Below are 27656 nucleotides of genomic sequence, written 5' to 3'. Positions count from 1 at the left end.
TAATTCATCTCCTTTTTAAAAAATAGATTTCTGTAGAAGAAAGGTGTCTCACACTACAGTTTAAATTGTAAACAGGTCATAGAAAAAGCTCCTTAGCTCCCTGTCAGGAATCAAACCCTACACTCCTGTATGACAGGCAGGGATTCTCACCATGGTTAAATTGCAACCGTAATAATATTGACAACATTAATAAATGCATATATAATTGAAATTGAAAACATATCTAACACAGCATCTTTTCTGGTTATATACCACAATGCATTGCTGATATTTGTTGTTTGCCATTTAGGTTAAATACTGTCATGTTTTTCTCAGCAATTGTCTTTTGATGCGTAAGTATAAATAATGATAATACTATTTGAATACATACAGGTCTTAATATTATTTTGATTAAAAATAGTACGTTAATAAGCAATAAATGGCATATAAAATAGTGTGAAGGTGAAGATCACGCAAAATCAACTACAAATGTGGGAATTTTACATTTTTAGGATTATAAATTGCATGTAGCACATTAGCAACACTACAGTGATGCTAATATAACAATAGTGTAAAAAAATCCTGACCTAATTCCTTACAAATGCTGATACAAAATGTGAATGATTTCAGAGTTTCGGGTATTGGGTCTCCTGATAGAGATCAGAGATGAACTGAGGCATGTGGGAAAGCGTACAGAACTGGTGAACTCCCAATTCCACATCAAGAGGCTGAGCACAATGGAAGAGTCCTGTACACACAAGTGAGTCCTTGACAACATGGACAATCAAAACCTACTGGTATGATATTATATTCTCTCTGTGGTGTAGAAAATATTCACTACTAGTATTATAGGTTACAGATAGGTCATTATATGACAGCTTACATCTGATTAATAGGATCCATCTCTGGCATACATTCTTATTTTTAGTTTATAATGTATAATCTTGCTAATTTTTTAATGCCAAAATAAAGTGTTTTATAAAAAGCTTCATGTTCTAAGAAATTACTACAACTTTTGAACTTTGAAATATTGCCACTTTGTATTCTAGGACTTAGCAAATACTGCAGAAAAGTGGAGTTAAAATGTGAAAATGTGTAATGGGTATGTCTGATTAGTTGATTAGTGAAGATCCAGTAGTAAAAATAGCTTCTAATATTATTTCTAATATAATATTATTTCCAGATAAACCAACTTTGGAGAGTAGGCAACAATGATTTCAAAGAAAGTGTGTTCACAGTGTTGTTAAGGTATTGCTTATAGATTTTTTAAATGTTTTTACATTACATTTTTACTTTGATCAAGTTAAAATATCCACAAAATTTAGCTTAAAGATACCTTGTTAACCACTGAATTTGCAAGGTGTAAAACTGCTAAATTGTCTTTTAAAATCTAAGGATTACAGTAGTACATTTGATACTAAATATTTGAGTAAATAAACGTTGAGTGAAAACTCGCTTGAGAAATGTCTAAGCTCAGTCATAATTTAATTTTCAGACTTAAGACAAATTAACTGATCATGGAATTCAACTTCGCTGGCACAAACCAGAAAGATCAAAGACAAAAGAGGTGCCTGGGAGACACAAATATTTTAAGAGCAATTAAAGGTACTCTTATTCTATGTTGTACTTTCAAACTTTGGGTACTCTTTAATTAGGACAGACTTTATTGCTCAATTACTATGATGCAAGCTAAACTAAATACACTGATTAAGCTTTGATCTTAGTAAACCTTAATGGTTCTTTTTTGAGATTATATTCAAGAAGAGATTAATCATCATTTGTTGATCATTTGTTCATTTGTTGGAGAACTTGACAATCTTTGACAATTATTATTAAATGAGCATTATACAAATGTGCGTTGATATTTTTAATATGTACCTTAATTGTAATATATATAAACACAATTGGTTTGATATGGATGTTCATTTGAAGGATTTGAGGAAACTATCAAGGATCGCAGAACAACCAAAGATACATTTGGGTCTCTGCTATTGGTAAAGATGAAAGAGTACCGTAAGTGTGAAGCTTGCATACACACGAGAGAAAAATCAGTTTTAATGCACTTCATTAAACTGATGGTGTGCTTATCAATCGTGCATAAAAAAATACTAAAAATACATAGCAGAGGATGGTTTCGATCCATCGACCTCTGGGTTATGGGCCCAGCACGCTTCCGCTGCACCACTCTGCTGACAGCTGCCATAGTGTGATTCAACACAACTGCTCTATCTTTGCTTTCTAAAAGTGCGCCCGAGATTAAAAGTTTCAATGGCAAACGCAGACGTCACTTTGAGCACTTGGTCTTTTATAGTACGAATCATCACACGCTGCTCTACATGGGCGTGTCTTCAAGATCGTTGAGAACCAAACCTTCTGCTTTCCGAGGCAACTGATTCTTTCCTTGTCACAAATCTTCAATGAGAATCAGTGAAACGAAAACCAAACACATGTACACACTCGCGTCCTAGCCTGAAAGAAAAATGATGGAAGCATTTGAGGAATAACAAGAGTAGTCTGAACAGCTCCAGTCTATCAACTGTTCTACAAAGTGATCGCTACTTCCACGCCCAGTTTATAACACTGAAAATGATTCAGGAAGCACAGCAAAGTTCTAAAAGCAGTGGTTAAAAAGCGTCTAGATACATAAAATGACATTTTCTCAAAAGTAAAATCTTCAGCTTTTAAATATTGTCATCCATATATTTTCGTTTTTCTCTTTTTTACATAACACGCTTTCGAGAAATAGACTGTCTTGTAATGAAGGGTGCATTAGAACATGTGTATCTACATTAAAATCGGGTTTATTACTTTTGCGTTATTCAGCTTTCTTAGCGCTTGGGTCTCGATTCAGATATTGCAATAAAAGCAACAGGTGAGTAAGTTTTCCTTTTCTATATCTAAGGTGATCTGCTCACAAGGAAGTATAAAAACTTCAGCGTTTACTTTTTGAAGACCTCAAATTGTCGAAACACTATTGCTTCATGAGCTAATAAGTAAGGTTTCTGAGCACGCATTGTATTACTAATGCTGTTATTAATAAACAAAAAGCTTAAATTCACATAATGGAATTTGGACGGCTCAAAGTAGTCTATTTCTTGTACAACTTTACTTGCCCTTTGAGTAGAGTTTAAAGCAACGGCAGCAGAAGTAGCAGTAATAGCAACAACGTGGTTAGAGTCTCACAATACACTCTATGAAAGTATTGCGGCTTCAGATCGTTTTGTTCTGTTGAAGCTGCTACAGGCTCCGAATTGCTGACATTGGCTGTGATCTTCTTTTTTCAGGTTTCATGAAATTCTTCACATATTTGAAATATTTTATTCGGGTTCGCCTAATACACGGTACAAACCGTACCTGCAGCAGAACGATGTGGCACATGAAGCCGTTTTGTTTATCGGTTGTAAGGATTGAGGAGCGTACTACAAATCGAGCAAGCGAAAAGAAAATTAAACAAGAGTCACTTTTTGGATTGCTAATCCATTGTGCTCTGCTCGTCTAGGTTCAAATCCCATCCTTGTCATGGTTAAGGCCTGAGACGTGTGTGTTTTTCCTAAACAGTGTTTGCATTCGTTTCCTCTTTTACTACTGTACTGGAGCAGTAATATGTCTAACATGGTAACACAGGCTGACAGCAGGAACATGTGGCCACAAGCTGCAGTACATTGGTTTGAGGGCAGCAATAACTTTCCTGTGGAGACAGGTGCACCGGAATTAATACAGCTCTTTCGAGCGGAAAGAGTAACAAGAATTGACTTAAACTTACCAGTTATGTTCAATAGCTAAAAACACAAAACCAACCTATTCAGTGGTTGAATCTAAATAACAGAAGCCAATGCTGCCATCAAGGGAAAAAAAAATCCTGAGTTACGTAGTTTTGAGACTAAATATCTGACTTTCAGTTTGAAGCGGTACAATGGATTCCAGGTCACATTCGTTCTTGATTCAGGATATATATGAGTGTGCTAATGGTTAAAACTGTGTTTACATGAGGTACAAGCAGTAACATTTTCATTGCGATAAGAAAGTCAGTCCGTGCGCATTTCTCAGCGTGCACATTGTCAGGAACACTAAACCCACAGTGCCAGCAAACCTTTCGATAGCCTGTAGGTACTGCCATTGCAAATGTAATAGGTTGTTCATACACACATATGATACAGTTACTATCTCGTAATTAGGAGATAATTTGGTATTTCTTATTTACGATAACTGAGGATTTTTTTTCCTTGGTGGCAACAATACGCTTTTGCAATACAGTAAATCATAGACTGCTTTCAAAATAGCTGCACCAGGCATTCGGATACAGAAAAACACAGGGATTTAAAATTCAGGAATATGAATGGCCAGTTGCTTACAGCTAGGGTTTTTACGTTTTCTTATTTAGCGATTTGTGTATCAATCTTTTAACAATTAATTAAAATGCTAACAATATGTAAAATAAAAACAACAGCACCGTTAAATGCTGGGGAGACGGGTAGTTTTTTTTTTACAATCAGATTCCAATCTCTAATGCTGTGTGTGAGAGCTTGTAATGTAAGTTTCCTTTTCTCACATTTTCTGACAACTATTCCAAAGGGGCACCCTGTCAACTCCTTATACTTTTTAAAATGTCTGCCTGCATGTTTGATTTTTGTCGTTTTATTTAGAAAAAGTTCAATATTGATCATAACTAAAGAAAATTAGGATCACGAATAAAAAAAGGGGCTAAAGATATGAGTCGCTCTTGAATCAGAGCTGGGTGACACGGGCTTCTGTTCTGATATAGTTGTACGAGAAGCAGGAGGAATCACTTCTCTCCTATGGAGCATGAGCTGAATCAGGAGGGAGACATTTCCTATACTCGTGCATATGTCAACGTTTGACCTACATCGTAAAACTAAAACTAAATTAAAAACTAACATTAAGTTGTCAGAGACATTCATTTATATACGAACAAGAGACAAAGTAATAATTCTACATTAACTTGTCCTACACTGATCAGACTAATTGAAATGTATGAAAGCCCGTTTCCACCAGGGAGTTACAAAAAAACGCGCTATGGTATCGCAGAATTCCGACTTAGTAACTCACAACTCCGACTTTATATTTCACATTTGCAACTTCGAAATAGCCCATATTTCATTGTCTGTCCTTTTGTTATTGTAACGGATTCGGGTTCTAGCTAGCAAGACCCCGAATCCGTTACAATAACAAAAGGACAGACAATGAAATATGGGCTATTTCGAAGTCGCAAATGTGAGAGATAAAGTCAAAATTCTGAGTTTTTAGGTCGCAATTCTATGATTTTAAGTCACAATTCAGAGATACCATAGTGCGTTTTTTTTTACTCCCTGGCGGAAACGGGCTTCCGTAGGTTCTCAGTGCTGCGAAGCAAAAGCAATCTCTGGAAAATCAGACAAATTATTATCAGATCATGTCAAAAGCTGATCAGTATTTCTTTACTGGAAAACAAAGAAATGCTTGTATTACATATTTTAATATGACATGCAATTACACATGAAAAATAGTAAAATTATTTTCATTGCGGTACGTGTTGATAGATCAGCCCCCTCGATAAAAGAAAGTGTGGACGGACTTGTCGCATGTTCCGTACTCTGTCTGACAGCGAGTTTAACACACTGTCCTCGTAAATTAGAAACTAATTGAACAATAAATTAATCTGAGCAAATTTTACACCTGTGGGTGATTTAATTCTGTCGAAATTACGTGGAACTCTTCCGCTGAGCTCAGATACACACGGGAAAGTGTGCAGGCTGCTTCACGGAGTCCCGCCTCAGACTGGAAGCAGGTTTTAATTAGACGCTGAGAACAATCCGGGTCTCTGTATGTAATTGATTGTGTTGATTGAGCGATAGTGTGACCAGGTGTGGTAGCAGGTCCTGCCAGTATAAAAACCTAGTCACCGCGTTCACACTTTATGCTTTCTTGCTTCAACACAGTTTTGTGGTTTACTTATTTTACTCCTGTAGCAATTGAGCGGGACGTTAATTTGGCGATGCGCTCGTTTCTCTTTATGCTGTGCCTGTGCACAGGGGCCGGGCTCCCCGCACTGGTCTCCGCCGGGCCGGCTGGCTGGGACTCTCGGGAATTGGCGCTCCAGGCCGACCTCCCGGCTCCTGAAGACGCAGCCCAGTTGGAGGACTTGAACCTGGCAGATGCGTCCTCCGAAGACCTGTCTGCAAGCGAGAACGACTCGCAGTCCTTGGCTCACGACTTTCGCCGCCTTCCCGTGTCCAGAGACGCGTACTCGCCCTACTTCGACAAGGAGAAGATGAAGCCCGAAGCCGGCAGCCGCCCCTTACCCGCCTATATCAAGAGCGTTCTGTTTCCTCCCCAGCGAGGGCGGCAGCCGGCTCGCCCGGCCATCGGGGGCACCCGAGGAGTGGCCGTGTGGTGCGACTCCAGCAGGATGTACGTGAGGGTCAGTCGGCTCCTGTTCGGCTTCAGCTGTCGGCCATCAGAGGTGACCTTGGGCAACTGCAGCGTCAGCCGAACCACACGCCGTTACTTCTACTTCATCTACGGGCTTCACGAGTGCAGCACCGAGCGATCGGTAAGGGGGTCTTCATCTACAGGCAGTGTATCGACGTGAGCTGTAGGGCCAGTGTCGGGGTTGCCTTTCCTGGGAATATCCCTTCCTCTGTGACCCTGCAGGTTGTCCAGGGCCGCCTGGTGTACTCCAACACTCTCCGCTATGCCCCGCCCTCCTCCAGTGCACCTGTGCATCGCTTCATTCCCTTCTCTGTGCCGGTCAAGTGCTCCTACAACAGGTAGGCAGGGCTCTGCTGCTGAGAAGCCGCTAGGAAAGTGTCCAGATGCCCCTCATCCCCTCTGTTCTGCAGGTTCCACTACTCCTACAAGGTTGGCTATGTCCCCACGTGGGCCAGGAGAAGGACCTTCTTCAAGGACCTGAAGAACAAATACAGCTTTGTGCTGCTCACCACCAACTGTAAGCTCCTTGAGTGAGTGGCTCCTCCTGCCTGCAGGGGGTGCTGTGTGCAGGTGTAATGCTGCCTCTCTCTCTCCAGCCCGCTGGGTCCGGCTCTCTCCTAAGGATGAGTACTTCCTGGGTCAGCCCATGTACTTCCAGGCCACTGCCTACTTTGCCACAGCAGAGCAGAGGCTGTACATCCACTCGTGTTATGTAACGGAGAAACCGGACCAGAACTCCCAGCCCCGTTTCCCTGTGATCGACAACTTGGGGTACGGCCCCTTCTGGGAGAAGAGGTGGGCAGGAGCCCCGAGAGCCTGCAGGGGTTCGTCCTTGTCCCCAGGTGCATGGTGGACAGCAAGGCAGATGGCTGCCTGTCCAGGTTTGTCCCCTCCAAGCGGAAGGATGTGCTCCGCTTCACGATTGATGCCTTCCTCTTCCAGAAGAAGCTGTCCAGGAAGGTACTGCTCTCAAAGGCTGCTCAGCCTTCCTGCTCTCCAGACTTCCAGTCCTTCCAGACTGTGGCAGCTGTAGTGCCTAGAGCTGCCAGCTTGCCTTCACTGATGGCAGAAGGTCCTTCTCTGTCCCTCTATTGGCCTTGATCCCTTAATGCTGTGACCTTCCCTCTTGCAGCATGAAGTGACTGAGCTGTACATGCACTGTGTCATGGCTGTGGCTCCTGCTAAAGCAACACCAGGGACCAAGTCCTGAACCTACAACAGGGAGGCTAAGAGGTACTTCTGCAAGAAGCTTGCTGAGGGTGCTCTGGGACATGCCAGGTGGAGGCCTCACCTGTCCTCCTCTCCTCCAGGTGGGAGGAGCTGTATGGTGACCATGCGGTCTGTGCCTGCTGTGAGTCCAGGTGTGCTGGCAGTCGGAATGAAGGTGGGTCTGGTTCTCTATCCCTTGTGGATGCATCTCTGCTCAAGAGACAACCATGCTTGGACAACTGAGGAATGATCCCATGCTGGACAAAGACTGTTTAGATGAGTAGCATCACTGTGGGACTCTGGGTATAGCAGATCCCTCACTCCTGGGTGTTGCTTGTCCACAGGTACCAGGAGCCTGGTGACCAGCAGTTGGGTGGCTGTGGCACCAGTAGAAGCTCCTCTGGATGTGGGAGCTGACTGGACTGAGGATGAGGAGGGAGACCCTCAGAGCACCAGTGAAGATGTGGAGGGAGCAGAGGACTTTGGAGATGTTGGCCAGTGGACAGGTAGGGTCTGGCAGGAGGAGCTCCTGTAGGGGTGGTGTCCTGCAGTTCAGCTGGATTGTTCTCCTTCTTCCTCCGCAGGTGCCTGAATGAAGGCTCCAGCCTGGCCCTTGTGACTCTCCTGCCTCCACTTGCCTTGTAATGGCAACATCTCAATAAAGCTGTGAAAGACCCTTCTGCCTGCCCTTGTTTCTTTATGGTTTATAGGTTTGAATGGGGTGGAGGAATTCAAGGGAAGTATTTGTGGGGGTTCCCCTTTCAAGAATGCTTCCCGTATTGCTGCCAATGAGGACTGAAAATGACTGGAGTAATAAAGCGTTGTAGTGGGGGAAGATGGCCGCACTATTCCTTGGGCAGGGCATTGTGACTTTTTTTTTTTTTACTGTGAGAGAGATGGAGGTGTTCAATATACTGGAAATCCTCCTGTTTCTGAGATGGGTAGTGCTTATGGAGTGTGAGTTGCTACTGTAGTGCCCAGTAAGAGTGAGATCTGGTGTCCTATTCTAGGCTGCACAAACTGACTAAAAGAAACGCAAGGAAGGAGTTGTCAACAGGGGCTTGGTGTAAAGTAGGCCTTCCCATCCTTAGCAGAGGAACAATACTGGTGCAAAAACATCAGTGATTAATGGTGTAGTTAGAATCTCTGAGGTCTTATCTTATGGGTGTTGGTTTCACAGCAGTGGTATTGGACAGTCATGGGGAAGTATTAGGATTGAGACTGGAGATCCCAGTACTTGACTGGGACTTGACTCTCCGCTATGCCCCGTACTTGACTCTACTTGGGAAGGCGGGTGTTCACAACCACCTCTACCACCAGCACAGACTGTGTAGATTGAGACTGAACGCTTACTACACAAAGCCTCTCCACTGTTTCAGTGTCCCATGTCATGAATTTCAAGTGAATCCTAGTCTTCCTTTGTGACTACCTATAACTTGCACAAATCCTGCTGGCCCACTAACACTAATTTTTAGCCCTACTGCACTGCCCTATTAAAGCTTCAAGGATTTAGGATAAACTATTTTATATAATGGTTCTGAAGGTGGCTTCTCAAAGCACTTGACAGAATTACAATAAGAATACACAGGATAAAACAATTCCAATAGACAGAGGAGACCATGGATGGTGGTACTAAGGAAAGTAGAAGCAGAGGGGTAAAGAATGGAACCAGTTCAGTAAAGGCTCTTCTACAGATGAAGGTGTTGAGTCTGAATTTGAAGGAGTTTAGGGAAGGTGACTCTGCTATCCTTGGGCAGAGAGTTCCAGAGCCTGGGGGCATAACAGGAAAAGGCCCTGTCACCCTTACAGTGTAGACGGGCTTGGGGGACAGTTAGGAGACCAGAATTAGAGTGAAGGTTATGAAGTGGGGAGTAGGGTGATAATAGATTAAACTGCAACTGAAATGTGAAGGCAGGTTCTAGAGTTTATGCAAGAAAGGGTAATGTTAGGCTTTTATGGGACGGGGGTACTGGCAGCACTTTTGAGGACTGTTGGTACAACAGCAGTGCTCAAGGATTCATTTCTAATATTGAGGACAATGGGTTATATACCCATCGTTATTACCAAAGGCTCAGAGACCTTTTGCTATATAAAAAGACTCCTTTCCACCACTAATTTATTCAGGTTTGGTTCATTTGGGTTTTATCAGTTAAACATTTAATATTGTATGTCAGTTTGTTGATGCCTGTATATCACAGTGATCTGCACACACACCTTTGACTGAATATAGGCTGCCAAACCTCTCCAGCAAACTTCTGTATCACGGTAGGTACACAAGAAGTTTATTTGTAATAACAGGGTTGTTGTTGCCAGTAGTCAGATTGGGTCAAGTGCAAGGTAAGAACAGCATCGCATTAACTGGAGATGATCCAGAGATTAGCATGCAGCTCTGTACGCCAGATAAATGCCGATTTGCAACTCGCTCGTCTGCTGACTTTAGTCCCTTGCTCAGTAATCACAATGTTCCCAATTGCAATGAGCCCAAGGAAACAGCTGCTGCTCTCTAGAGGACACTACAGGACAGGACTAAGTACAATTCCTGCAATAGACTAAGCAGTTTAGTGCCAAACTAATGGAACACTGAATCCTATGGGACAGTTCCGAATGTAGTAACAGCTTAATACTGAAATAATATCGTAAACACCTCGTGATCTTAAGAATCTGTCGCTGTTAAAAAGTGTTATAATAATAAGCTAAAATTGTACTGCAGCCACAACACAGTGGACTTGGAGCTCCTGTCCTGATCATACAGAAAGATGTCATCACTATAATACCTGTTAACAAACATAGCGCCTGCAGTCTGTGAAAGAGAGCTCTGAGGTGAATATTCCTTGCAGGGAAGTTAACTGTAAACAAGGCAAATACATCACTCAGATGAGGAGTAACGACTGTCGCTAAAGAAAGTGAGCGAGGGTACACCTATAGTAGTTCATCCACAGAAATTCAAACATAAATTTGTGACGCACCAGAGTACCGCAAAGCTAGAAGCGTGCCTTCAACTGGAGTACTGTAGCACGACTGTTTATTTTTTAAAGTAATATTAACTTATTCCAGGCGTTCATCTGGTTTAAGAATACAAATCGATGCCTTCAAATAGACCTTTAACAGTCCTTTGATGTAGAATTAAGAAAATGGGGAATTATTTGATCCCATTCTCAATCCAGTAGTTTATGGACAGGCGCTCTCAGCGGACTGTGCGCAGGAGTGATGGGTGATGTGGAATTCTATGGGCTCAGTGGGACTCCGGGAGTCAACTCAGGGCTCTGCTGTAGATTCCTGTAGAACCGTTGTGAAATGATAATGTATCGTTGGCTGGTATTGTTAATGTAAAGTTTACTGGTACGTTTTGGCCAAAACATATTTTCTTTCTTCTTTTTTTTCAGCATGGAATAAACCTATTACTTGTTCCTTTGCAGCCCACGCATGCTGACGCAGCTACCCACCTGAACTACAAATTGTATGTCGGTCGTTCCGTTACACTATATTGATGAATCGTACAAGATCATAGGATCTATAAGCCTGAAGACTTGTCTTGTACAGTGCCCTGATAAAAATCAAATTAATTCCACTAATTTTTATGGAATCCCATTTCCGGTAGTGAGGCTTCCATAGTACACGGATGGAATAGTGGACGGTGGGCTTTTAAATTCTTTTTTTATTTAAACACCAGAAATACAAAAACAAAGACAGAATATGAAATAAGATACAGAAATAGACACTTCACATCCAGAATAATTCACAATTATAAAAGCTGAAACTTATACATTTTTAATATTTCCATTGTATGTCCTTTTTTACTTAAAAAAGAAACTCTTCTTTAGCTCAGCTGGCAAGGCCTGGGTTCGAGCCAATGCAGTGAGGCACGAACTAGGGTGGGAGCGGCGAGGGCACAAGCCCTGGAACCCGAATCCGTTACAATAACAAAAGGACAGACAATGAAATATGGGTTATTTTGAAGTCCCAAATGTGAGATATTAAGTCGCAACTACGAGATATAAAGTCGGAATTCTGAGTTTTTAAGTCGCAATTCTCAGTTACTAAGTCGGAATTCTGAGATACCATAGCGCGTTTTTATTTTTACTCCCTGGCTGAAACGGGCTTCCATAGAAATGGTCAGATTCAGAGCCATTGCAGTTCGTGCTAATTAGAACAACGCCAGAACTGAACCCTCAGCACCGTACTGACTACTGAGCACAAGATCAGCTGCTCTCCAGCTTTGTTTCGCACAGTTTTGCATTGCTATTGAGCTCAGAGGAGGAGCTGATCTTCAGACAGTCAGATGCGTTATACATTACGTCACTGGCCCTAATCTTACGGTGCTCAACTGCACCATAGTGACCTCAGCGCCACTACTAGTAATGCGTCGCCCCCAGCCAAAATTGCTTAGTAAAAAAAAAAGTTTTCTATACTGTTTGTTTAAAAATATTATATCTTTAAAAATGACAAAGGGTTTGTGTGTCGAGCTAAAGTTTCGATTCATTTCGAATGCAAAGAAAAGACATTTTCTTCCAAGAAATCATAAATTTGTCTCATCCTCCATACTATGATTCTCTCTTGTAGTAATAAAGCATTTTGAGTCAAACCGAACAATATATTAAAGGAACAAGTAATAGGTTTATTCCATGCTGAAAAGAGAAGAGAGAAAACACAACGTTTCAGCTGTGAAACCTTCTTCAGGTTTGTTTTCTCTCTTCTCTTTTCAGCATATAATAAACCTACAATATTACTTGTTCCTTTGCAGATACGCATGCTGACGTAGCTACCCACTTGAATATATTAAACGTTTCATCTATATGATTAACATAATGTTCTCCTCAATAACTACAGTAAATGACAAAGCCTTAGAGCCACAGAGAAAAACAAATTGCATTTAAAGTAATTTTAAAGGCTCGAGATAACATTGCACTATAAACGCAAATGTCTGTCTTCTTTGTGGCGCTTACTTTTTGTTGCTTTAGCAAATTTCATGCAGTTTATTTCTGACACAAGACATAACAAGCTTGTGTATTTATGACAAAAAAGCAGGGCAACAATTTATATCGGCCTTGAAATTGAAATTGTTAAAAAGTGAGTTAAATGCAGATATAGTAAATATATTTTCTCATATAATGGTGTGTTTTTTTGTCTAAAAATCCTTCATGAATGGTTTAACAGACACTTTGCATAATAAAAAAAATATATATTTACGAATTTTAACTTTTTATACAGTAAAGTTTTGTTGTGAACATGAGCCCTGTTTATCGATATCACCAACACAGTTCTGGATTTTATTCTGCCTTCCTATGGACATTGGAATTTTGTGTGTGGTAAACCTTATACAACCTCGGTTTGAGTTGTGGAACATTTCTTTATTTTTTAATGGTTTTTTTTACTGTAATCAAGTGTTGTGCTCACTAGGCAGGCCTCCTGACCTTTCACAGTCATGCTTTGTTGTGTGCAACTTTAATTATCTTTTTAGGATTTTTTGAATATGGCAACTTCCACCGAGACGGGTGGGGGGTGTGGGGGTGCTCTTCAATAGCTTTTTCATCTATACACACAAACGGATGTAACCAAGACACTCAGAACCTGTCACGCAGGGGCTGACTGCTGAGGATAGGGATCCAATGCGGTGCCCTTGGTAGGGTTGGCGCGAGACGCAGGCGTAGTCGGAGTAAACAGGCAGGGGTCTGAGTCCGGGAAGGCGTAGTACAGGCATAGGCACAGAATCGACAGGCGGAGGCGTAGTCGAGGGACTGGCAGGGGTCGGAGTCCGGGAAGGCGTAGAAGTTGCGTCGGTAGGCAGAGGCGTAAACGAAGAGACAGGCTGGGGTCAGAATCCGAGAAAGCGTAAAACAGGCGAAGGTACAAAATCGAGTGGCTAAAGCGGTTGTCGGAAAAGCGGGGTCGAGGTCCAGGGGAGAAGTCGTAGTAAGGCAAAGGTGTAGTTAGTAGGTAAGCTCCGGGAGAGAATCTCAATCGTGAGCAATGACCGGGGGGCAGATGAGGGTTTAAGCAGAGGACTGATTGACATGTGCACGTTTGGTATGGGGAGAGCTCGTAGGAATGCGGGAGCGCTTGCCTGCGTGAGGGAGATTCATGACAGAATCAACAGAATCAACCTGAACTCATAGAAAAACAAGAATGCCCCCGAGACACCTGAATCCCCCTCCTGGACCACTCTGGTATCAACCACAGAAAGGTTGTATAAGGTTAGGGGACCTGTGTGGTGTGTAAAACACTTGGTTTCAGCAGTGTGGCTGTTGTATTTGAAATGCTATTGAGCCATGAAGACTACCCACCTATCGCACTGTGTTACCTGTAGTGTTATCTTCAGAAAATCATAAAAAAATAAAGAAAGGGGCCACAGCCACAGCAAGGTTATATAAAGTTAGGGGGCCTGTCTGGTGTGTAAAACACTTGGGTACAGCAGTGTGGGTGCTGTATTTGAAATGCTATTGAGCCATGAAGACGACCCACCTATCCCAGTGTATTACCTGTAGTGTTATCTTCAGAAAATCCTAAAAAATATAAAGAAAGGTTCCACAACCCAAAACAAAGCTGGGAAAAGTCAGAGGACCTGCTTAGTGTGCAAAACACTTGCAGCATTGTGGGTGCTGTGGTTTAAATGCTATTGGTTTGTGAACAGAATACCCCTATCCCAGTGCATTGTGCCACATTAAATAAAAGCATGAGAAAAAGAGATTCAGAATGCAAAGCTGTGTCAGTGTTCTGTGTAAAAAATCGGTTTGAACATCATGGGAGCTGTTTTTAATAAGCTGCTGAGTAAAGAATATTTTAATCTTCCTGCTGTCAGTAGTATTTTCAATATAGTTGACCCTTACCTGAATGAAAACAGGGCGTAAAGGAAGGGTTTCAGAAATCAAACAAAGCTTTATTCCCGTGCTTACAGTCTGGGTAATGGGAGACTGCGCTGTTCTGCTTCCTATGGTCATATACGGGTTTTTCGCATGAAGCCGTATTGAACAGTATTTCTCGCGTTGTGAACGTGTGCACACAGCGGTCCCCCGGGTTCCAGTTCGTGCGTAATTACGCATCGATGAAAAACCGGAGGTTTAAAAAAAGATAATTAGCTCACTGATAGTTTGATGTAAAGGCTGTGGAAATATCCACAAGTCGTGGTCTTTAAGATGCATTTGGTTTGACGGCGTTCTGTGCTTCCATTGCGAAGATATGGACAAAAGAATATTCGTGCATGGTCAAAAAAATGTCATAAAACCGAAAAAGTAAAGGCTGAGAAAGCATCCACAATGTATTTTATACACAAAACAAGCATTCTCGCAACTCTAAGAGGTTTCGTGAAAGCGCTACAGGCGTGCCAAAATCGTTTTCGAACTTCGAGCTAACTTTACCCCGGTCGAAGACCGTTCAAATTATTTTTTTCTGAATCTGGTTTACATCGCCAAATGTAAACCGGAGGCAGCAACAACAATAAAAGGGATACTTGTCCTTAAACTCGGACGTGATGTTCTGCAGACGTGCAGAATGTCCTGTTTTCTTGCAGTGTAGACATTTTGCTGTACACGTTCCGCATTCATCTGCTTTGTGCATTGTTAGTCCGCACCTGTAACATGTAATGTCAGCCGTCCCCTGTTCTTCTATTTCTCTAGCATGACTGCATCCTGCTGCTCGGCTTTTGTTTGTAAAGTTTGAGCGAGCGCCCCGTTCAGTGTCACTTTGTCACTGTGGTCAGAAAGCATTCTTGATTCTGCTTGAGCTGCTTCATGAATTCTAGCGACTGTAAGAGCTCTTTCTATAGTCAGCCCTTCCTCCTGCAGCAATTTATAGTCTCTTATGTGCACATTTTTCCACAAGTTGATCTCTTAACATGTCAGTTTCCAATACTCCAAAGTCACAAGATTTAGCCAGTTCTCTTAGTGCAGTCACAAAAGCATCAACAGATTCGCCCTGAGACTAAGTTCTCTGCCTAAATTTATGCCGTTCCAAAACCACATTTCTCCGCGGTGTAAAGGATGCGTCTAAGGCATCTACAGTCTTTTTCTCCAGGGAGGTTGGCGAAAATCCGCTGCACGGAAGCCCCGATACAGTGCAGTAATGTAGCACGTCTCACGGCATCCTGAGCTTCTGTAGATCCACTGGCTATTTAAGAAAAAATCTGTACGACTCCATCCATATCTTGTATTCCGTATACAAATCCGGGGCTCCGAGGTTCAGTAGAAGCGGTGGAAAAAGCTGGGCATAAGCAAAGCTTCTCGGCGCGGCTACCATATCTTCCATGGCGCAAGCTAAACGAAAAGTCCGAAAATTCAGAAGTTCGTTTCTAACAGGAAGAGAACTAAAATCTGCACTGCACTCGCTTTGAGTCCGTCAAGCACTCATCTCTCGTCGCCTTCAATGTTGTGTATCTTAATAAAGAGACGTTTTTATATTATTTTAACTATTTTATTAACTACACAGATCACGCCCTTACACCATATATTCCTGCCTTCTACTCTCTCGTTCTGTTGTCTGGCGATGTCTACTCACTATACTACATTTAGCATGACTTCTTGTTGCAGTTGAGCTCAAAGCTGGAGATGATCTCCATATTCTACTGCACTATCTAGTCCGAAACGTAGTACACAGTACATACTTTTTTAAGTGAAGTCAGGTTGTTAAAAAATTAAACCAGCGCCCTGTCACAGAAACGTACCTCAGTCTCCCGCGCAACAAGCGGGGGTACTCAGCACTATGCTAACGAGGAGCGCTTGTCTGCAGCTGAGCGTCAGCTCTGTTTACTGTCAGCAGTCATTGCCTCATTTCCAAAGACTTTTTCACCTGCTCTCAGCTTTTAAAGACAGTCATAAACGCTCAAGAAGTAATTCATGTCATTTGGAAGTCTGTTTCTGTTGTCTCAGCTCTTGATAAAGAAAAGCCGTGCGTGGGAGACTCCCTCTCTGAAGACGTTTGCCGTCACCCTGCGAGGGAGAAGAGCCATCAATCACCGAGGCAACCACTGAGACAGTTAACATTAAACACGTGAAATGCGAGATGTTGTGATTTTTTCCCCGCTTAAGGCTTCTATTGTTTCTACTCTAACGAGAAAGACCTCTTTATTAGAAGTGAGATTTTAACAAACGTCTCCAGGGTTAACTGCGACCTGAACGAAACGCCTTAGACCACCAGCCATCTTGCCTGTGGTACTTAGAGCAGCGCTCAATAAAAATGATCAGAAACCGAAAGCGCTTCTTATGCGGATCAGTATATTCCGATTCCACTGGTTCAGCAGAAGAAATAAGAAAAGCCGAACTCAAAGCACTGTGTTGCCATTACGGGTACTCTGCAGCTGCTTTAAGATCTACTCACACCGTGTTGCCATTAAGGCTACCTAGTTAAAAAAAAAAACTTATCGTCATCTTTTTGAACGTGATTATTAGACACCCGTTAAATCTCCACCGAGGTTTCTTGAGAGATCTTCAGCGAGCGAGTATTAAAAAACTACGTCGCTTCCAACCTCTGCTGTCACTGTAAACTCGGACGTGATGTTCTGCAGAGTTGCAGTGTGCCTTTCCTCTTGTCGTATTCAAGAGTACTCAGTGTGTGAGCTCCTCACTGCGTGTTCTGTACTCTACTGTGATTTAATTTAGATGATTACGTGGAGTAGAGTGACAAGATCTACTTGAACATTTTCGGTTTGTGAAATGAAACACTAAATACACTACTGTAAATACAAGTAATGGACATTTAAAATAGCCACAGTACAGCTAGAAGAGTGAAAGATAAAAGACTATTTAGAATGACATTCACAATAGACTTAAGAACAGCACAACCGCCCGAAAAGGGTCTTGAACCCTGGGCCCTCAGATTAAAAGTCTGATGCTATACCGACTGAGCTATCCGGGCTCTGAAAGAAGGTCAACACTGTCGGGATCCTCGCAAGTCACGTGTCTCTTGTTCCGAAGAGCAGTCATACCTGACCCGTCTGGAATGACCACTGACAGACTATCCAGAAGCGACGGCACCAATCCCAGTAGAATGAGTGAGAAATACAGCATGACATGGGTAGTTAAGGGGCTCCCACAATCCATCTTTCCTCACATTACTGATTTTTTTCAATAGCATTTGGACCTTTTTTCACATTCAGATTTTTTTCTCATTTAATAAAATATTTTAATCAACAACATTAAAAAGAAAACAAATGGAACATTTTTTGGAACAATAATTAAAACAATCTTTCAATGCCTTGGTTGTATACGTGTGCACACCCATTATAAAGGGAGTTGCAACAGTGCTGAAATTTAAAGAGCATTTCTGTAGAGAAAACAGCCTTGATGTTAAGCTTAGGGAGCCTGTCTTTTAGAAATTCTATTTCTTAACACCTTGCACAGCCTCCCGACAGACTAACAAATATTTTTTGGAGAAATTGGCTCACACACCGGAAGACACTAACGTTTATTTACGTTAGAGTATGTGAATAACAGTTTAACCGAAAAGGTTTGTAATTGTGATTTTGTTAAAATTCAATAAATCGTCTCTCAACAGTTAGAATTTATTAAGAAATTGTTTTATTTCATAAACTATACGACAATTCAGAGAGTTTATAGGTCATATCCGTCGCTTATGTTCTTTTAACTCTAGAGTTCAGGATCCAAACCCAGCTGCGGACGATTGTGTTTCTTGAATCTCTTGTAATCATCAAAAGTCGATGTGGAGTCCTTCAGTACTTTCTCGAGTTGTGCCATGGATACTTTATACGATGAATACTTGTCATGCTCTTTTGCATTTTCCTTAACAAACGGAAAAAGTTCAAAGTGTGTTTATGGCTGTGCGTCACACCTACACGAGAGCATTTGTAACAGTACAGGACACGCAGTGAGGAGTTCGTGAAGCTTTCAGTTTAGTGCGCAGATCAGGAGGATGATTCGCTCGCTGAATGATCTCTCAAGAAATCCCGGGTGAGATTCAACAGGTGTTTTCTGCAACAGCCACGACAAGTGTGAAGCAATCTCTGGATTTCCTGAATTTGAACTAAATTATTAGTTCAAATAATTTAGGATTTAACAGAACTAAATGAGGTACATTTAAAACAGCAGCGCAACTCTGGAGCACGTCAAGTGTGCCTGTATTTAATTGTGTAAACCTGGCTCTCTCTGAACACGAGCAAAGAGTTCTCACTCAACAGAAGATTGTGATGTGAGTACTGTAACATAAAGCACCTGGAGATGCCAGGGATTGAACCAGGGACCTCATACATGCGAAGCATGCGCTCTACCACTGAGCTACATCCCCGATGAAAAACGTAAAGGAACAGACTTAGAGATGTGCAGATGCTCACTGATCACAATCCACCACTCACGAAGAATGCCTGCAGTTTCCCACTTTCACGTTTCCTCTACTACAGAATAAATTCATGGGAATGAAGAAATAAGGAAGGAAAAATAATCGCATTGAAGCTTCAAGAGACTGGGCACAAATTAATCTATTATTTTTGTATCCAGTCACACGTGCGACTGTGGTTAATTCCCAGACGGGGAAGTGCTTTTTTTCTACCTCCTTACTCGACTGTCTTTCAATTCTGTTTTATTTGAAAGCTTTTTGCATATTTTAAGTGCTCTTGATTAAACTATGCATAGAAAAACAGCACTACTGATGATTTTCATGGACCGATGCACACTTATTCTGTACAACTCGAGTGATAAAACCCTGTCTGCAAATATTGTAGAAGAAAATAAAAGGGTGAAACAACGCCCCAACCAAAGGAATGGTAACAGGAAGGATCGTGTTCTTATTTGATAAGTCCTTTTGAGATGTCTTGTCAATGCACACAGGCGTTAGAGCTGAATAATTTACTTTTAGTGGTGTTTTTAAACAAAGATGGAACATGTTATTTCTATACCAGGAAGAAAGGAGCAGACTTTAACTTTAAGAGGCAAAAACGACACCTTATCAAAGCTAATATTAATTAAAATGACATCACAACAAAAGAGTGGAGCCTTGAGTGAATAAAATTAGTTTTCATTGGACGTCTGTGTCTCCATAACTTTGTAGGTGAGAGAGAGGATTGTGATAATTTGCAGGTGCTTCTCGGAAGTGCGTTGGTGGTACAGGCGCCTTCCAAATAATTAAGTCGGGTTTGAATCCCAGCCAGTACAAACCCAAATCTTTTCAAGATAATTTGTGGTCCGCTAACACATCTTTTGAAACACTACAACAGGTAACACCCCGTGTGAAACATCATGAACATCTGTTAAAGCCTGAGTTTTACATACTCTAACGTAAATAAAGGTTAGTGTCTTCCGGTGTGTGAGCCAATTTCTAAAAAAAAATATGTGTTAGTCTGCCGGGAGGCTGTGCAAGGTGTTATAAAATATAATTTCTAAAAGACATTCTCCCTAAGCTTAACATCAAGGCAGAAAAAATGCTGTTTTCTCTACAGAAATGCTCCTTACATTTCAGCACTGTTGCAACTCCCTTTATAAACGCATACAACCAAGGCATTGAAAGTTTTTTTTTTAATAATTGTTCCAAAAAATGTTCCATTTGTTTTCTTTTTAATGTTGTTGATTAAAATATTTTATTAAATGTGAAAAAAAATCTGAATGTGAAAAAAGGTCAAAATGCTATTGAAAAAAATCAGTAATGTGAGGAAAGATGGATTGTGGGAGCCCCTTAACTACCCATGTCATGCTGTATTTCTCTCTCATTCTACTGGGAGTGGTGCCGTCGCTTCTGGATAAAGTCTGTCAGTGGTCATTCCAGACGGGTCAGGTATGACTGCTCTTCGGCGCAAGAGACACGTGACTTGCGAGAATCCCGACAGTGTCGACCTTCTTTCAGAGCCCGGATAGCTCAGTCGGTAGAGCATCAGACTTTTAATCTGAGGGCCCAGGGTTCAAGTCCCTGTTCGGGCGGCTGTGCCGTTTTTAATTCTATTGTGAATGTCATTCTAAATAGTCTTTTATCTTTCACTCTTCTAGCTGTACTGTGGTTATTTTATATGTCCATTACTTGTTTTTACAGTAGTGTATTTAGTGTTTCATTTCACAAACCGAAAATGTTCAAGTAGATCTTGTCACTCTACTCCACGTAATCATCTAAATTAAATCACAGTAGAGTACAGCTCACACAGTGAGTACTCTTGAATACGACAAGAGGAAAGGCACACTGCACATCTGCAGAACATCACGTCCGAGTTTACAGTGACAGCAGAGGTTGGAAGCGACGTAGTTTTTATTACTCGCTCGCTGAACGATCTCTCAAGAAACCTCGGTTGAGATTTAACGGGTGTCTAATAATCACGTTCAAAAAGATGACGATAAGTTTTTTTTTAACTAGGTAGCCTTAATGGCAACACGGTGTGAGTAGATCTTAAAGCAGCTGCAGACAGAGTACCCGTAATGGCACCACAGTGGTTTGAGTTCGGCTTTTCTTATTTCTTCTGCACAACCAGTGGAATCAGAATATACTGATCCGCATAAGAAGCGCTTTCGGGTTCTGATCATTTTTATTGAGCGCTGCTCTAAGTACCACAGGCAAGATGGCTGGTGGTCTAAGGCGTTGCGTTCAGGTCGCAGTTAACCCTGGAGACGTTAGTTAAAATCTCACTTCTAATAAAGAGGTCTTTCTCGTTAGAGTAGAAACGATAGAAAAAAAATCACATCTCGCATTTCACGTGTTTAATGTTAACTGTCTCAGTGGTTGCCTCGGAGATTGATGGCTCTTCTCCCTCGCAGGGTGACGGCAAACTTCTTCAGAGAGGGAGTCTCCCACGCACGGCTTTTCTTTATCAAGAGCTGAGACAACAGAAACAGACTTCAAACTGACATGAATTACTTCTTGAGCGTTTATGACCGTCTTTAAAAGCTGAGAGCAGGTGAAAAAGTCTTTGGAAATGAGGAAATGACTGCTGACAGTAAACAGAGCTGACGCTCAGCTGCAGACAAGGCTCCTCTTTAGTATAGTGCTGAGCACCTGAAGAAGGCTCCACGGCCGAAACGTTGTGTTCTCTTTCTTCTTTTTTTCAGCATGGAATAAACCTATTACTTGTTCCTAGTGCTGAGTACCCCCGCTTGTTGCGCGGGAGACTGGGGGTACGTTTCTGTGACAGGGCGCTGGTTTAATTTTTTAACAACCTGAGTTCAAAACAAAAAAGTTTGTACTGTGTCCTACGTTTCGGACTAGTTACTGTGGTAGAATATGGAGATCATCTCCAGCTTTGAGGTCAACTGCAACAAGAAGTCATGCTAAATATAGTATAGTGAGTAGACATCGCGAGACAACGGAACGAGAGTAGAAGGCAGGTATATATGGTGTAAGGGTGTGATCTGTGTAGTTAATAAAATAGTTAAAATAATATAAAAACGTCTCTAAATTTAGATACACAACATTTATGGCGACGAGAGATGAGTGCTTGACTGACTCAAAGCGAGCAGAACACTGCAGATTTTAGTTCTCTTGCTGGTAGAAACGAACTTCTGAATTTTCGGACTTTTCGTTTAGCTTGCGCCATGGAAGATATAGCAGCCGCGCCGAGAAGCTTTGCTTATGCCCAGCTTTTTCCACTGCTTCCACTGAACCTCGGAGCTCCGGATTTGTATACGGAATACAAGATATGGATGGAGTCCTACAGATTTTTTTTTTAAATAGCCAGTGGATCAGGATGCTCAGGATGCCGTGAGACGTGCTACATTACTGCACTGTATCGGGGCTCCCGTGCAGCGGATTTTCGCCAACCTCCCTGGAGAAAAAAGTACATATGAACAGACTGTAGCTGCCTTAGACGCGTACTTTACACCGCGGAGAAATGTTGTTTTGGAACAGCATAAATTTAGGCAGAGAACTAAGGCTCAGGACGAATCTGTTGATGCTTTTGTGACTGCACTAAGAGAACTGCCTAAATCGTGTGACTTTGGAGTATTGGAAACTGACATGTTAAGATATCAACTTGTGGAAAAATGTGCACATAAGAGACTATAAATTGCTGCAGGAGGAAGGGCTGACTTTAGAAAGATCTCTTAGTCGCTAGAATTCATGAAGCAGCTCAAGCAGAATCAAGAATGCTTTCTGACCACAGTGACACTGAACGGGGCGCTCGCTCATACTTTACAAACAAAAGCCGAGCAGCCGGACGCAGTCATGCTAGAGAAATAGAAGAACAGGGGACGGCTGACATTACATGTTACAGGTGTGGACTAACAACGCACAAAGCAGATGAATGCGGAGCGCAAACAGCAAAATGTCTACACTGTAAGAAAACAGGACAATATGCACGAGTTGGTAGAAAGAAAGACGTTTCCCATCAGGAAAAGAAATTTAATACAAATAAGGAAGGGACAAAACTGTGAGCAGTTCAAGAACCGTCTTCAGACTCAGATGAATTTGTTAATTCCATTGACCCTGAAGGTAAAGAAACTGTTCGAATAAATGGCCAAGAGATAAAAATGGTGATAGGATACAGGAAGTCAAAGAAACTTAATTGGAGTAGAACTTTTAAAGAAAGTGTTTGCACACAGAACTAAACTTCAGCAGACTAAGAAGAAAGTTTATGCTTATGCACAAATTAGTCCACTTAAGTGTGTTGGCTACTTTGAGGCACAGCTGAAATGGCAGAAAAATGTAATAAAGGACAAAGTCTATGTAGTTGAAAGAAATGTAGAAGCGTTGTTGGGAAGAAAAGCATGTTTTGATCTGAAGATTCTGAATGTAGGAGACACTGTCAATGCGGTTGACCAGTCTTCAGAGAGGTTTAAGCGGTTAGCACAGGAATATGAGTCACTCTTTAAAGGTTTAGGACAGATCAAGGGTTACAGTCACAAGGTTACAGTAGATGAGAAAGTTTCACCAGTAGCTCAAAGTCTGAGACGAGTACCCTATCCAATGATAGAAGCTGTTAATCAAGAGTTAGATAAAATGTTGGATGATGGAATTATTGAAGACGTGAATGAAGGTGCAGAATGGATCTCAAATATTCTGATAATACCTAAAAAAGACACCAAGGAAGTGAGACTGTGTGTGGATCTGCGAGAAGTGAATCAGAGAGAGACATCCAGTACCAATGGTTGGCAGCATATTGCAAGTAGTGCAAGGAGCCAAAGTTTTTGTAAAGTTAGATGTTCGAAAAGGGTTCTGGCAAGTTGAGTTGGCCCCGGAATCAAGACACCTGACTACCTTCATCACACACAGGGGTTGTTACTGTTTCAGAAAAGTTCCTTTTGGCTTGTCTAGTGCCCCAGAGGCCTATCAGAAGGCTATGGACTCGATGTTGTGTGCAATGCCAGGTGTTGTATGGTATATGGATGATGTTGTAGTACATGCGGAAAATGAAGAACAACTTGAACAGAGGCTCAGGCAAGTATTCCAAAGATTCCAAGACAGAGGCTTAACTTTATATAAAGATAAGTGTATCTTTGGCCTAAAAGAGATCGAGATACTGGGACATTTGGTCACTGCAGAAGGAATAAAACCAGACCCGAAAAAGGTGACAGCTGTTTGCAGTGCGCCGAGACCTGAGAATGTTGCACTTTTGCGCTCATTCTTAGGAACTTGTGGATTTTTGATGAAATTTATTCCTAATTATGCAGATATATCAGAACCCCTTAGAAAACTAACGAGGAAAGGACAGAAGTGGGAATGGACATCGGAAACTGAGAAAGCCATTGCCGAGTTGAAAAGAGCACTTGTAACTGAACCATGTCTGGCATACTTCAAACTAGATGCGCCACCAGTAGTGATCAGTGACGCGAGTCCTGTAGGACTTGGAGCAGCATTGCTACAAAGACCAGAAGAAGCCAGTGGCATATGCAAGTTGCTCACTTACCCCAACAGAAAGGCATTACTCGCAAATAGAGCGTGAAGCCTTGGGTTGTGTTTGGGCAGTGCAACATTTTAGGACATATTTATGAGGAGGCAAGTTCACACTTCAAACGGATCATAAACCCCTCATTTACATGATCAATCCCAAAAAGGCAACTTTGTTACCACCCAGGATACAAAGACTTGGATTGAGATTACAGCCGTATGATTACAGAATTGAACACATAGTAGGGAAAACCAATGTTGCAGACTCATTGTCACGTCTTCCTTTACCAGACACAGAAGACACTGGTTATGTAGACACCTATGTTGATAAAGTGCTTTCAATCAGCACTTATGAACTGCATGCACTGACAGTTGAGGAACATAAACAAGCAACAAACGAAGATGACACATTGAAATTGTTGATGTCCATAGTGGAAAAAGGACAATGGCCTAATCCAATTCCAGACGAACTGCAGCCATACCACAGGTGTAGGTTGGAGTTATCTACATATGATGGACTGCTTTTAAGAGGACAGAGGATTGTGTTACCGAAAACAAAAATCAGACAAGCACTAAAAATAGCACATGAGACACATCAGGGTGCAGTTCGTACAAAACAGTACCTGAGAAGCAACTTTTACTGGCCCAACATGGACAGTGATGTTGAAAGACTAATCAGGAATTGTTCCACTTGTGTGTTGAATCAACCATTGCAGGAGGATCAACTTCTCCAACCACTTGAATTACCACCAAGGCCTTGGACAAAATTGGGCATTGCCCTGGTAGGTCCCATTCAGAATGAATACATATTGACTGTCATAGACTATTATACTTCTTAACCTGAGGCGGTTGTTGTATCAGACATATCTTCAGCCACAGTTATTAGAGAGCTGATGAACATCTTTGCACGATTTGGTTATCCACTAGAGGTAGTAACAGATAATGGCAGGCAATTCATAGGACAGTTGTTTGAATCATTTCTGACTAATTGTGGAATTAAACACATCCGTGCATCACCTTACTATCCGAGATGTAATGGCAAAATTGAAAGATTTCACAGATACCTGAAAAAGGCCTTAAGAGCAGCTGTGACAGAAGGAAAAAAGAGAGAGAGGAACTACTTAAGATTCTGCTGACTTATAGATCAACACCACACAGGGCATCTGGAGAAACCCCAGCTAATCTTATCTTTGGGCCTGATATCCGGACTAAACTACCAAACGTGGAGAAGAAAGAAGAAGAGTCAAGGGACATTCAAAAGACAAAAGATATCCATAGACATCATGAGGAGTATGCACACAAAATGAAATTATATGCAGACCAGACACGGATCATAACTTCAAGGTCGGTGACGTAGTGTTTGTGGCTGGCCTAGACACCGGTAAATTGGATGCCAAGTTCAAAGACACTCGCTATGTGTTATTGAGAAACACCTCTTGTAACTCTTTTGAGTTAGTGAATGTGGAAGATGGCTCAAAAATAATGAGAAATGTAAAACATCTTTGACACGCTCCTCCATTGGATCTTGATTTTGACAAAAGATATCCATAGACATCATGAGGAGTATGCACACAAAATGAAATTATATGCAGACCAGACACGGATCATAACTTCAAGGTTGGTGACGTAGTGTTTGTGGCTGGCCTAGACACCGGTAAATTGGATGCCAAGTTCAAAGACACTCGCTATGTGTTATTGAGAAACACCTCTTGTAACTCTTTTGAGTTAGTGAATGTGGAAGATGGCTCAAAAATAATGAGAAATGTAAAACATCTTTGACACGCTCCTCCATTGGATCTTGATTTTGACAAAAGATATCCATAGACATCATGAGGAGTATGCACACAAAATGAAATTATATGCAGACCAGACACGGATCATAACTTCAAGGTCGGTGACGTAGTGTTTGTGGCTGGCCTAGACACCAGTAAATTAGATGCCAAGTTCAAAGATGCTCGCTATGTGTTATTGAGAAACACCTCTTGTAACTCTTTTGAGTTAGTGAATGTGGAAGATGGCTCAAACATAATTAGAATTGTAAAACATCTTTGACATGCTCCTCCATTGGATCTTGATTTTGAATCTGCAGAAACAGAAAATGCTGAGAATACAGGACTTTCTGACGTGCAGGAAGTGCCGAGTCCTCAGACAGTGGAGAGTACATCCGTAGGAGAGCCAGTAACTTTACCCAGAAGTAACGTAACAACCATTAGTGGCAGGGTTATCAGGAAACCGGCTCATTACAGAGACATTTAAAAATACAGGACTTGCATAGCTCTCCAAATGTTAAATTGCCCTATTTTGTTTGTGTTATCTATGTAGATCTTGCTTAGACTGCTAGAAATGAGGTGATATTTAGAAGTGACTTAAGTAGAAATTGAACTAAAATTTGAGTTGGTACGCATAGAAATTGTTGTAAAAAAAGATGAATGTATTGAATAGAAATGAAAGGGTTTATATACATTTTGTTGTAAAAGTTAATAACCATTTACTGTGTGTTGATATAAAATTGTTACAATTGTATGGTAAAGTTATAGACTTTAAAAATAACAAAGGAAGGGATGTAGTATAGTGAATAGACATCGCGAGACAACAGAACGAGAGAGTAGAAGGCGGGAATATATGGTGTGAGAGCGTGATTTGTGTAGTTAATAAAATAGTCTAAATCATATAAGGAAGGCTCTTTATTAAGATACACAACATGCTCAATAAGCTACTGGACACACCCGCCCCTCCTCACACAGACCGTGGAAAAGCCCCCGAGTGGGAGGGCTCTCTCTTCCTCCCAGGACCTCTTGGACACGATGCACAGATAGAGCGCGGGGAGCCGCCGCCTGCAAACACGGCTCCAGGCAGGACTCCACTCCGCAGGAGCCGCAGAGCAGAGGAGATGGGGGCAGCTTAGCTCCTGTGCAGAGACCTGAGCTGTTGATGCTGCGGACGCTGTCTTTTCTGTTCTCGGGGTAGGAGTGAATGTTGAGTTGCCCTTAGAAATGAAGCAGAGCACTTCAACGGCACGGGTGTGTGTGTGTGCGCCCTGGTGATTCTGGGAGACAGATCGAACCTGAGCTAAAAGAGAGGGGGCTTAGCCCTCTTCCATTTGCTAGTTCAAAGTTGTACAACCCATTTGTATCTGCTAGGCGGCGCAGTCATCGTGCACAAAGAACGCTTTGAAAAGCGTCAAAGGCAAGTCATTCCGAGTTGGTCGTTTGTGTTTTCCGTTCAGACGCGAAATGCTGAAATGATCTCTCGGCTCCTCGGTTGTCATTTCTGCTCCGTAAAGGGATCACAGCACGCGTCGC

The 27656-nt window shown here is 41.9% G+C and overlaps 1 protein-coding gene and 3 non-coding genes across 4 annotated transcripts; 2 read left to right on the top strand and 2 right to left on the bottom strand.

The window, feature by feature from the left end:
* The first annotated feature begins 5898 nt into the window (after positions 1–5898).
* Positions 5899–8123, top strand: LOC138243013 (zona pellucida sperm-binding protein 3-like). The gene is made up of 8 exons (XM_069198510.1): positions 5899–6529; positions 6631–6746; positions 6819–6925; positions 7005–7179; positions 7251–7368; positions 7541–7641; positions 7719–7792; positions 7962–8123. The coding sequence occupies exons 1-6, from the start codon at positions 5972–5974 to the stop codon at positions 7616–7618; spliced, it is 1152 nt and encodes a 383-aa protein (XP_069054611.1). The 5' UTR covers positions 5899–5971; the 3' UTR covers positions 7619–7641; positions 7719–7792; positions 7962–8123.
* Positions 8124–17387: 9264 nt separating this feature from the next.
* Positions 17388–17460, bottom strand: trnak-uuu (transfer RNA lysine (anticodon UUU)). The gene has a single exon. It is a non-coding gene; the product is annotated as a tRNA-Lys (tRNA).
* A 1314-nt stretch (positions 17461–18774) lies between these two features.
* trnaa-cgc (transfer RNA alanine (anticodon CGC)) lies at positions 18775–18846 on the bottom strand. Its single transcript has one exon. It is a non-coding gene; the product is annotated as a tRNA-Ala (tRNA).
* A 1549-nt stretch (positions 18847–20395) lies between these two features.
* trnak-uuu (transfer RNA lysine (anticodon UUU)) lies at positions 20396–20468 on the top strand. The gene has a single exon. It is a non-coding gene; the product is annotated as a tRNA-Lys (tRNA).
* The last annotated feature ends 7188 nt before the right edge of the window (positions 20469–27656 follow it).

This window comes from Lepisosteus oculatus, chromosome 14 (genome assembly GCF_040954835.1).
Source record: "Lepisosteus oculatus isolate fLepOcu1 chromosome 14, fLepOcu1.hap2, whole genome shotgun sequence".
Lineage (NCBI taxonomy): Eukaryota > Metazoa > Chordata > Actinopteri > Semionotiformes > Lepisosteidae > Lepisosteus > Lepisosteus oculatus.
The sequence above is the reverse complement of the archived record's forward strand: the minus strand, read 5'-3'. Positions and strand labels throughout refer to the sequence as shown.

Coding starts and splice junctions, on each gene's coding strand:
- LOC138243013 (XM_069198510.1), top strand. CDS start 5,972: ATGCGCTCGTTTCTCTTTATGCTGTGCCTGTGCACAGGGGCCGGGCTC. Junction 6,530..6,630: donor AGTGCAGCACCGAGCGATCG/GTAAGGGGGTCT, acceptor GTGACCCTGCAG/GTTGTCCAGGGCCGCCTGGT. Junction 7,369..7,540: donor AGAAGAAGCTGTCCAGGAAG/GTACTGCTCTCA, acceptor TCCCTCTTGCAG/CATGAAGTGACTGAGCTGTA.